Source organism: Genypterus blacodes, unplaced genomic scaffold, assembly GCF_046128005.1.
Source record: "Genypterus blacodes isolate CSIRO-AG114 ecotype Tasmania unplaced genomic scaffold, CSIRO-AGI_Gbla_v1 ptg000037l_1, whole genome shotgun sequence".
Lineage (NCBI taxonomy): Eukaryota > Metazoa > Chordata > Actinopteri > Ophidiiformes > Ophidiidae > Genypterus > Genypterus blacodes.
Genome location: NW_027466850.1, coordinates 2,405,823 through 2,418,432, shown reverse-complemented (window position 1 = coordinate 2,418,432; position 12,610 = coordinate 2,405,823). Strand labels below are relative to the sequence as shown.

Genomic DNA, 12,610 nt, shown 5'->3' with positions numbered 1-12,610 from the left:
AATATCCTAACAGGATGACAAAATTACAACCCTTCAGCATTTAAATTAATAAGCGTAACATTTACTCTAACATGTGTCACATTGAAAGTTTATCCTATTTTATGGCTACACTTAACCTGGGCTTGTGGGTATTCCTGTTGCAAAGTAAAACATTTCACTGTAATTTCCAGAGTACAACAACTATCTGTCTGAGAAAAAAAAAAAGGGGGGGGGGGGGGGTAATTCTTTGTCAGGTCTACAAAAGAAAATGAAAATGTTTAGTAATAGGCTATGCCAGTGGTTCCCAAAGAGGGGGGCGCAGAGCTACTGCAGGGGAGGCGCGGCGCAGGATCGGAAGAGAAGCGATGAATAAGTAACACCTCAGGTAAATGAATGAGGCGATACTTCTTCGTCTCGCTGCAGGAGAATGAGCGTCCAGAGCGCCCCACCCCCCCTCAGACCCATCAGCCGTCCCGTATCGTTTTGTATCGTCTCAATATATACAAATAAAATTACTTCTGAGTGAAACATTTGGCAATAACCATTCAAGTTAAAACAAATAAAACACAGGAGTAACAGGAACCTGATCCATGCAGAGGAATTCAGCAACTGTCCTGTTTGGTTTTCTTGCTCCATTTGAGGGTTTGTTGTATTTTGTGGGCCTCTGAAAAGCCTTTGTTATGGTTGGCTGTGTGTGTATTGGCTGGGGTTTCACACATCCAACATCCTCCCTGGCTAGATACTGTGAAAGGAAACTAAATGATTTCGCCCCTTCATTTTTGTGGAGAGGCAGCCAGAAAATAGTGCACTTCATGAGTATTGTGTGTTGTGTCTAATTAAATAATGCATTATGCAAATGAAGCATTGTTTAGCCCTAATGCTAATCAGTGCAGTAATGTTAGTTTGCAAGCTCCGTCATGCACATTGACTGCATCCAAAAAACAAAGACAGCATCCAAAAGTCCGCTGCTTCAATGAAAGCTAATGGCATTACATGGCTCATATTTCTCAATATAAACCAACGACAAGATAGCCGACAGCATGATAGCTACAGCGTTCTAAACACAACCGCAAAGACATTTACATCTGAACTCTACACATTTATTCAGCGGAAATCATTGCAGACAGTTTTGTGAAAGTTTGTTGCCTTGCTCATCTGCCTCAAGTGCAAATTGCCAAATTTACAACTTGGCAATTGCGGTCCAAGTTGTATTTACAAGATGTGAACTACAGGATGCAACATGAGTTTACCAGTTGGGACAATATACATAATTGTCAAATAAACCTGAGCAAACAAAACAACCTTGTTCTTGCAGAAAGGAAAAAGCCCAAAACAATTGTATTGATCTGTACAAAAAGAACAAAAGATGATCATCTGCACCTCCATCTTTGTATGTTTATATTGTATAACCACCTGCTCAGACGCAATATATTTTCTTGACTGGCAGCTGGACAATGGTACCAAGTCAAGTAAGAACTGCTACATTGATACAAAAATGCTCCTTACTTTTTTTCAAATTATGATACCAACACAGAAGTATCAGTTCTTTCAATATCCCTAATGTATATTTGATGCTACTTTTCTGGCATATGGTTAAAACTTTGTGTAATAGCTGTTCCTGACAAGTACCAGCAGTCAGTGATTCCTTTTCTAAAATGACTTAAAGAAATGAAATACTGCTATAGATTTAGGTAATGACTTATTGTCATTCTTGTAGCAATGATGAGATTATTAGATTTCATTGTTCTTGGCCCTGTGTAAGACAAATATTATGAATTAGCTATTGATTTTTGGCCATATCTCCCAACTTTGCTGTATGCATTTCAAATATTCCCAGCATTATCCACTTGCAACAATTAAAGCCTGTAAACTATATTGTAGGTCAGGATGGCTAAATTGAAGACCAAAACAGCATAATCCATAGAAGACTGGGCTGGACTAAATCTCCTAATAAATTGCGAGGAACTGCAGTCATGGTGGTGCAAAAATGACTCATCTGGGATGACAACCTGTGAGTTGCTTCACTCAACTGACAGGAGTACTTGTCAGAAAGACACACTCAAGACACACTCAAGTCCCACTCAAGACCAGAGAGTATCAGTGAACCTTCGCAGCCAGTGAATCCATATGTTTGTATTAATTCTGTGATCTATGGCTTAAGACAAACACACTTGCAAGGAAAGTACAGATCACTTGTGTAATACTGTCGACATGAAAAGGAAATAGAGGCAGTTAACCTTGTGCAGTGAGTGCTGTGCTGTAAGATGACAGTATAAGGTTAAGCATCACCATTACTCCATGATCTCACATAAATATAAACAGGTTTGAACTTGATGTGTACCTATCACGATAATACAATCAGAAGAGGAGTAGACCTATACATTTCAGTTACGAATATGCAAACACATGAAGCATTTATAAAAATCAAACCAATGTCAACCAAGGAGTCAAAACAACTGTTTCCAATATTTCATGCTCCTGTCTAAAGACATTATATCACAGAGTTGCCAGACTAAAGACGTGACTCACACTCACTTTCAGAGTTGAATTAGCAATGACAGTTTTATCAGGAAAGCATAAATTAGATCAATTTTGGATTATAAAATATTTCAGAATGAGCAAAGAGCAGCTGAATGTTGAGTGTAATCACTAAAAGTTGATCAAACCTGTGCAATATTAAGCTTCATCTGTAAAGCGGTTAAGTAAAACAGTCATATCTTGAATACATTAAAGTCAAATATGCACCTGCAGGTTCTATTGTTGTATAATTCATGTCACGTGCCCATGAGATTCATTTTCTGAACGAGCATGACAAGAACTGAGGTGGATCAAAGGTTTGCACAGAAATATTATCTCAAATGACAAATGTTCTAAGATGAACATTGATGACTTCTCCTATCAGTCACTGACTCTGCATATGAAACTATACTGAGACATGCTGCATAGCTGAAGATTGATGCCTTCATGTTTTTTGGCAACAGAAAAAAATATAAGAATGTTGTCCTGAGGGAAGAACATCTCTCCATGGTTCATGCAGAGGAAGTCAGTGTGCATAAAAAGAAATAATCTGTTGTCATGAAATGCATAACCCACGCAATCCTCCTTTACTCCTATCTGCACAGCTTCAGCCCATCTAAAGTGACGTCAATGTGCAGATTAGAGCCTTTATTCATCCATTCCCATCTCTTCGGGGGGGTTGGGTGCGGGGTTTCACGCCTAATCTGGATTTTTCATGAAACCTCTGCGATGCTGTAGTCAGTGCCTAGAAGATGGATCTGAATGGCACCAGACATGGAAACCAGACTCTAACTTCAACGTTAAAGCAGTGGTTTCAGATATTTACATTTAAAGTTACTACATACTGGAGTGTATTAAGTCAAGTAAAAGAACAGGATCTCTCCCAATGTATCATGTCAGTTTTACTATAATCCAAATTCATGTTATGCTGACTGCATCCTGTGTTCCCTCATAACATAACCTTGTCTTGCGCTAGTAGAGAAAACACAAGGACAGCCAAACACGCATCGTTTTGAGCTGAGGTCGTAATGACGTTGAGTAATTCCACTTGCTCGTGCACAACAAAAATACTCAATGCTTGCACGAAAAAAGCCAACTGAAAACCGTGAGAATAAGGCAGCATGAAAAATCATCTGTGCGTAGTAGCGTTTCTCACAGACGCTTATTAAACCCCTGTGATAAACCATGAACACAGAGATAAGTGGCATGTAACCTACAGTATACAAGGCTCTTCTGGAAATAACTAATAAGGAAGCGAATGTTGGGACACAGAGACTGAGCAGTTGTGATTACTTAGCAGCAATGTTGGAATGTGATAAGCAAAATCGCATAATCCACATTGGCATGTAGGAAACGGGGAGGCGGAGAGCACAATAAAGGGCTGATAAACCCTGTCTTAGAATCCCTTCTTGTTCTGCCTGCAATTTTCCGAAAAATATGCTAAATTGATATATACTTGGCAAATAAAGACTCCATAATAGCATTTGCAGTAAGGGGACATTTGACACTAGTTTGCAATAGTGTATGTTCGCTTTGGAGCACAAAGAGGGGCTTTCCACTTTCCATAACCTGGCTGTCTTGCAAGACCTTTCCGTGCAAAGTTCCTTCTCTGTGTTTCCTATCTCTACACACTGCCAACTGCGAAAAGGAATCGGTTACTTCTACTCCCACGCAAGCCAAATACAGCAGCAACCAGACCCGCAGCTACTCGGTGCACAACGTCAGCGATGGAGTGAGAGGTTATTGTATCGTTTGAACTCCCCTGCCCCGGACATTTACTTGTCTCTACTAATCAATACATTTACCGTTTCATCTTTTAAACACCACTGCATGCAAACTTGTATTGCATCCATATGGGAAAATGAATCTGTAATGTTCATCACGATTCGCTCCATAGGCGTTTGCCATGCAAGAGGCTGCCGTGAAGGCCGTGGAGGACAGATTTGCCATGATGGTTACAGATTCTGTTGCATTATTTGCGATGTGGGAGACATAAGCCCTGTGGATTTCCCCCTCGAGTCTGAGGGTTCTAGGCAACAAATCATCTTGGACGAAAACCATACAGTTGAAATGCTAGTTGTTAATAAAAAATGTAAATGGTTCGTGTGACTGGTTCACGACAAACAGCACACTTTAACTTGTCCAAAATGTCAAAAGAAGGATTAGGTTTCAGGCATTTACCTGAAACGCAAATAGATGATATGGATGCTAATGTTCTGAATATGTTAAGCTCTCACATGCGCTTTATCAATGTCTCAGACATTTCCATGTGTCAAGCTACTAGAATGGATGCCTTTGAAGAAACGACTGACAGAACGTCTTTCAGGATCAACAGCAGTATACCTCAATGTGAAAGCTAAAAGCAAACGCACTGAGGAACAGCTTAATGCATGTGACAAGTAAGCTCAAATTTGAAGCTCATCTGCTTGATTTTTATTTTTTTAAGGGGGTTTGATTTGACATGACGCTACAGAAACTTTTTGAGGTCATTTTGATTTTTCAGCTATTTCATTTTGAGCACTGACAGCTAAATGTACAGAGCTGGCTGAAACCCTTCAACAAAAGCTGTCGTTTCTGGGTCACCAACCTGTTTCATCTTAATATGGCTCTTGGTGTCACGCTAAATTGGATTTCAACTTTCAAAATATCCAGACCTATATTAGCACAATTGGTGATCAAACACATGTACATGGACAAATGTTTGTAAAAGTCCTGGATTCTATTTTTTTCACTGAAGTTATTATTTGTAGTCATTTGTTGTATTTTACAGCCTGGATTTTGGCCGAGGTCTTTTCAATCTACAGGACACAGGCGAGGTCAGCTCGTGACTCCAAGCAGTTGTAGTGTGTTGTGTTGCAGAGCAAGGGGTCAAAGTGAGCTGCATTTTTTTCAGACAGCTATTGCTTGAAAAAAAAATTTCAATACAGCGCACTTGTTATTCCTGGGTAGGGTCATGAGGGGGGGGGGGGGGGGGGGGGGGGGCATCATTGGCCATTAAAGACATAATTAAAAATATTGACATAATTTATATTAGAGCAAAATGGGTTCCTTTCAGCTACAGAGTGATGTTTAAGTAGATGATGTTATTGTTAGATGTTTGAACAGATGAACAGTATAGTGAACCACCGTTGAATAAAGTCGATCAAAAATAGAAATCATTGATAAGTAACAAATCCCTAGCATTAGTATTTTACATTTATAATTCTCATTCTTCTATGCCTGTTCACAGAAGCATGGATTTGTCCAGGATGAAGAAGGTCACAATTACTCAACAAACAACAGAAAAACTAGATTTAAATTGAACAAAACAACAAAGAAGCTTCTAATCTGTGTGTAATCATTTTATGTAACAGCTGAAAGCAGCGCTGAGGCAAAGCCAGGTGACTGTTAGTTTACGTCACTACCAAAAGTAACAGGTTGGTGTCCTGCTTATGTCCTACAGAGAGAACATAACCGGCTGAAATCCACAGCCTGCAGGAAAGCAGCAGATCTAACAGAGATGATAGAAAAAAATAGAATAACAAATTTTCAGCCAAGGGGGAAAAAGATGGAACAATGTACAAAAAAAAGATTGTGTTTCCTTCATTTTTGCTGAAATGTATTTTTTGGTCAAATTGAAAATCAAACAGGCTTGGTCTTGAGCTAATACAAACTTTGTGCGAAGTGTTTTCTCTGACATGTCATGTTTAACAGACTGCCACTGTATAATTTTATGGTCAAACCCCTTTAGCTGGAAATGGCAATGCTATTTTCTTCTAGAATGCTTCTATTTCTTTTCCTGTGTATTATGTAAGTGTAAAATTGTCCAGGCAGCTTGTTGTTTAAGTCTCCAGAGCGTAATGACTCTGTGTCCCTGTGGCCTTTGACACAACGACCACAAACACTGATTATTTTATGTCTTATCCCTGAAATGGATAGATGTTGCTGCCAGATCATAACTGCAGAAAATCAGTACTCACATCCTTCCCCATGTTCTAATCTGCATGCAACCATTGAGTTTTAGCCAAGGACATGAATTTTTTTCTCTACATACAATTCAACAAAAATCCTAGAAACATTCAAACAGGAAGAAAGCCATATAACTCAAGTATATGATGAATCGCGTTGGACGTCACCACCGTCATTCATTCAAGGCTTGTAGAAAATGTACAAATGAGATTTAGAATTAAAGGAACAGCACTTCCTGTTATCTTAGGTAAAACTGATTCCGTAACATGGTCTGGGCCAGAGGTTGAATATAGAAAAACTGACCATCTTCCAAATCTTCAAAAAGCCATAATTTGATATCATGTCATTTCATCTTCTGAACATGCTTATCTAGAATTCTGGATCTCCAAAAGAAATCTGTGCTGCTCTTTTAATCTTTTCGGTCTGTTCTTGCCTAAATGTGTGGTAATACAGGGAGTAATACCACCTTGTTTCAAATGAATCACATTTCCCTCAACTGAAACCCAGAAGAATCACACTATTTGCCCAAATTAAATTCTGGTGTTTGGTATATTAATTCCCCCTCCCCACAGGAAAGCATAACACAAGTGAAAGTCACAGTGTGTTCCAAACACAATAACGGTTATCTCTCTCTCTCCACGTAAGCTGGACTCAGCAATATCGTGCCATGTGCCTCTCTGCTTCAGTATTAAGAGACTGGATCATTCTGGTCTGTAAATGAGCGAGTGTGTGAGTCTTGCGTGTGAATTATTTTCTCGTTACTGTTGTCTTCATTTTACCACCAGTTGGTTTTCATTAAAAGTGGCAAACATGCAAGGTTGCCCAGTGTGGAAAACAATGAATCAGCCACATCCACATTGAGTTGATACGTTCACTGTGTACTTGGTGTACTTGCTATTTTAAAGAATTGCACAGCAACTGAATTCTCAATTGTAGCTCAAAGAACAATTAACCTCACTTGAGCTACAGTGAAGTGATGGTTCAAGTGTAGCAGAAGCAGCACTGCTACGTCGATGTTACTGCTGAAATGTGTCTGACTCTCACATTAGCATTGTTGCTGCTGCAGGGCAGAACAGCTACCTATTGCTGCAAATACTGCTCACATTTACATGCAATATGATTTATTCGGTTGTTGTTGGCTTTGGTTTCCAAAACGCCATTCTGTGCGAGCCCCTGGAGCATCCTTTTGCTTCTAGTTTCTTGGACTCTGTTTTGTAGCCTACAGCAAGCTAAGCTGATAGCGTGCTCTTTCAGTCTATGTGAACTTTATCATTACATCAACAGTGTGTTCACATATTATACACAATCCATTATTATTATGCTGTATTGAGCTTGCTGCAGGGAAGTGGAAACCAGAAAAAGATAGACCAAAATTTAAAACCCCACACTGCTCACGTTACGCTTCTGGGACGCTTGGCTGTGCCGCTCAGGCGTGCAGTGTGAAAGCTGTAACCTGTTAACATGGGCAGCGAACAGAAAAGGCAGATTTTCTGCACTGCAGTGCCGTATATGCAGACAGTGTGAAACGAGGATAACACTTGAACAGAACTGTCCATCTCCAGTCCAGTGAAAAACAAATGGTTTATTGAAATAATAACCACATGGCCTCATTAGCGTTCTTCAAATTGAATATGCTCTGTTGACATGACAGCATGTAATTGGGCATTGACGTTTTGAGATTGTTCTTTGGCGACACTGAGGAAGGGCTATGCGTTTGATTGGAAAAGTGTAACATGAATGCATTTACCCTTGCTAAGAAATGAGAATCTCACATGTGATACTGAAACAAATAGCAGCCAGCAGCCAGCGGCGTGTAGGTGTTGTCCTAGAAATAGGGATGCTACAAGAAATCCTACCAGATGTTAGAAATATACCTTTCCAAATCTCACATTCAGAGTGAATGCCTGCCAACTCGTACTTTCTACAATTGGATTAGATTCCTATGTGAATTTTTGACCAGGATAAGCACTCCAGTGGGGTCAGACCTCATAAAGATATAGCCGCTCTGATTGTGCGAGTCAGTCACTTAAAACGCAAGAGACTAGACACACTCCTACATGGTGTAAAACTGCACTTCCCCTGATAACTGTTCATGGTTTGAGAGACATAGTAATACATCCTCAGCATACTACGATTTCAGGCAGAGCACCAACATACATTTACCATACAAGAGTTTTACATTCCATGTGACAGATCCACCCACACCTCTCACTCTCCCCTGCGGATATGGGCTGGAGACACATAAGTGCTTCTACATAAAAATAAAACAATCACTTCTATAAGAGGGAATTACACATAGAGCCATTGAATATGTATAGCCTGCTGTTAAAATAGTAACTCGGAGATGCTTAGCACTTAAATGTAAGTGTTGCACAACTGAACTTCAGTGTTGATGCTTTTAGGCAAGGCTGCATTAAGCAGGGAGCTATTCCCCAGTTTCTAAAAGAGGAACACATCTGGCAGATAGCAAGGGGGCCTAGCCTGACAGATAACCGAGAGGAGGGGAGCCTCAGTCTACGATGAACTTTATACAAAAACTTTTCTCCTGACATTAAAGCAAATGTTAAGGAAAATAAAAATGTATGGCATTTCACAATCAATGAGATGAGAAACAAATCGATGGGATCATGGCCACGGGTTTGTGACCACAGGCGATCTCGTTCAGGAACAATCTATCTTAATGTTGTGTTTGTGACATGTAGGGGGGGAGGTGGGAAAGTAAAGACCCCCATTGTTAGGATTTGAACACATTTATGCCAACAGGCAGCTTAAACAACAGATGCCTGGCTAACAATTGTTAACAAGCAAAATGAAAAATCTCCACTTTATCTATGAAAGGAGAGGCTGTTAGAGTGGCTCAGAAATAGAGAGAATTAACCCTATTAGCATTAAAATTTAAGTATAATTATCAAATATGACATTTGGCAGCATGAGACACCCTAGTTCAGTGAAGTCATTGTGTAATTCAGCACCAAGTCCTATCCTTATATACACTATAAGTTTGCAATTACAACCTTTATGCTGCCATGAAACTATCAGAACATCCACTTAAACACAGCACCCACACTCACATAGAAACCTTTAGAGAACGCCCTGAAGAAAGTTTGAAAACAAATGTTTTAGATGTGCAGCATAAATCAATAATAATAATACATACTCAACAGCTCTATGGCCTGACCGCACTTAAGTCAACAAAGCTCAAATCCTTCCTAATTGATTAGTTGAATTCCACCCTCAGTGTTTGTTTACGGTTTGATCGATGTTATCAACCGCAGGGGAGAGCACACGTTCCCTGCTGTCATATAACGGCTACAATAGAATCTAACCCATTTGGAATGAGCGTGTGTATATGGGTGTAGGTCCGAAAACGTCTTCTGGGACCTGTGTGCATCAAAGCAAGGCAGAGCCAAATGATCACTTGACATTAAGCAAAGCCCAGGTGACCTACTGATTTTCTCTATGGGTCAGCAGAAGTCCAGAGGCGACACAGAAAAGGTAACGCTGCTGCTTTGTTTCTACAACCAAGACTGATGTTTGTAGAACTTCAGACAATAGTTCAGCGTGTCACCAGCTCACAAAGAGATGCCTTAGTTCAGCAGAACAAGGAGATTTAGTTATTTCTATCTCTCTCCCTCTCTCTCTCTTTCTCTTTCCCTCTCTCTCTCTCGCCTTCTGATTCACTGCCCTATTTGCTCTGTATGATCTTAAGACACCACACAATAAACGCCCCCAGTATCTGAGGCATCACATGAGGTCAAGCTGTAAAGAATCAACACTTCAGCCACCAGAGCCTCTTCAGTTGGAAACATTTGAATAATTATTGCTCTCTACTCGCCCAAGAAATGCAGTAGCCTGTGTTATGTCTGGTCAACCGATCAACAAAGCCTCTTAAACACTGTGGTTGAAAGGCTTGTTTCCTTCACATCATCCGAATATAGAAGAGCACGACAAAAACGACTATTGCTGCGTTTTTCTTCACACCCAATTCTTTTATGTCCACGCCTGCAGAGACAAAACACGGGACAGTTATGCCACAAGCATCGAGGGAACTGGGAGGGGGGAGACTCGGTTCGCTCAATTTCAACTTTAACACGTTGTGGAGTCCATCTTGATGCGCAAAGGACGCAAAGGAACGAGTTGCGCTACAATTACGCGGATAGTTGCGCGGTGTTTGGAACTCTGGTGCCGTCGCACAGATGCAGCCTGAGCGGCTCCACTCAGCTCAGCTCAGCTCGGATGAATCAACACTTCACACATGCCGAGGCCTCCTTTGCATTTCCGAACACCTCGCTGCGTGCAGGCAGAACCGAATCTCCGCCGTGCATTCATCGATTCCGCCGCTTAGACGACTCGCTTTGGCGCGGAGAGGCGGAAAGTTGTTTGTGGCACCGATCGCCTCCATCCGGCGGACACGATCATTGACCAAAATATTCACCGTCACGTATATGAATCACACCACAACTCATTGACAGTTCTGTTATAACACCTGGTTGTAGAGATCAGAGGTGCTGTGAACATGATGAAGCATATGGTGACAGGGACACAGGGACACACTTACCCACGGCTAAATCCAGTAGATCTGCGCACAAGAGCAAGCACAATGAGAAGACGGTCATCTTTCCCTTATTTTGCAATAAATCCCAAACTCCATCTGCGTTTACATGCTCCCTTGCTTTCGGCTGTGTAATCCCCACCATTCCAGAGGCGTGCGGATGAGAGGTGCCCCCAAACTATTCATGATGCAGCGCAAGTGTGAGTGGAGGAATCGGGGAGAAGTTGGCTACGGATACGGTATTCAGCGGACCGACGATCCGGCGTCTGTGGAGGCGAAACAAGTCAGTGGTTTGGTTTGGAGAACAAGCGGAGTCTTATTGGTTTCTTCTTCCAGCACCAGCAGGATGAATAACGAGGTGCTGCGCTGAGCCGCGGAGCCGAAAGAGGCTGTGGAAACACGGAGATGTTTGGATGAAAACCTTCCTCGCTCCCTCCGTCTCTCTCTCTCTCTCTCCCTCTGTCTCTCTCTCTCTCTCTCTTTCTCTGTGTCTCTCTCTCTCTCCCTCTCTCTTCCTCCCTCCCTCCAGACAGACGCACAGTCATTCCTGATCACACGCTCTTTTATTTCACACAGTTTTCCTTAATCCCACCCTGGATTCAGAGCCCTCTCATTCCATCCATTAAGCCGATTTATTTCTGTTGGATTTTTTTTTCCTTGTAAAAAAGGTTTTAAAGATCCATATACACCATCGGATGGCTTACATCGCAACTATAGGCGTTCATATGCTGGTACAAAACGGACCATGCATGACTATTTGATCAAGCAGATATGTGTACATGTCAAAGAAAAGCATGAGCCTGATGTATCCTGTATTTTTAATGTTTCTTTGTCACATGTAATAACGATAAATGTAATGTCATTCTGTGCAACAGGAAAGCTTAACTCTATGTGAAGGGTGAAGGGTGAGGGTTGAGGGGTGAGGAGTTAGGGGTTAAGGGATGGCTTGCCATAGGTGACATAAACAAATTACTTTAGTGAATTTTAGATTTATTTGTTTAGTACACAGAACAGCAATCGTCATTTATATAATTTCATTATGCTCATCTAAATCCAGCCATTACAAACAATAAACATATGAAGTATATGATGCTGAGCAAATTTAAGCAAGTCCATAAAGAGCGAATTAACAAAAACAGATAAATCTATCAACATCATTCAAACTGATGTTCGTTCAATAAAACAAATAAAAAAAGGATTGTTGTTTGCAAATCATCTCTTAAATGATTTAAGATTTAATTGTGTGACTGTGTTATGGGGCTGATAAAGTCCCTCTATTAGTTCAACTGTTCACTGCTCACTATAGCACCAAACTGTGTGTGTTTACTGAAGTTTGGCTCACTGAATGCTTCTTTTTAAAACGTTGACAATGTGTGGCACCTCCTCTCAACTAAATTCCAATACAAATATTAGGAATAACAACAGAAAGCATAATGTGTCCCATTTAAATGAATCTATCATGCAGGCACAAAAACGTTTTTCAAGGAGCATTTACCCTGTGGCATCAAGTCGCCATCCTTGGGAAAAACAGCACTTTAGTCAGACTGTGTATACTGTAAATGTATTAAGGGCATCAGCTTTGCTTTTGTTTTAGTGCACTATGATGTTACTGAA

At 40.8% G+C, this 12,610-nt stretch overlaps 1 protein-coding gene across 1 annotated transcript in view; it reads right to left on the bottom strand.

Moving 5' to 3' along the window:
• Nucleotides 1-11,412, bottom strand: part of igsf21a (immunoglobin superfamily, member 21a) — a 149,759-nt gene extending 138,347 nt beyond the window's left edge. The window contains exon 1 of the mRNA XM_076147303.1: nucleotides 11,003-11,412. Within this exon, the coding sequence (XP_076003418.1) occupies nucleotides 11,003-11,141 (139 nt within the window). The 5' untranslated portion in view covers nucleotides 11,142-11,412. The remainder of the gene's footprint in view (nucleotides 1-11,002) is intronic.
• Nucleotides 11,413-12,610: the final 1,198 nt, after the last annotated feature.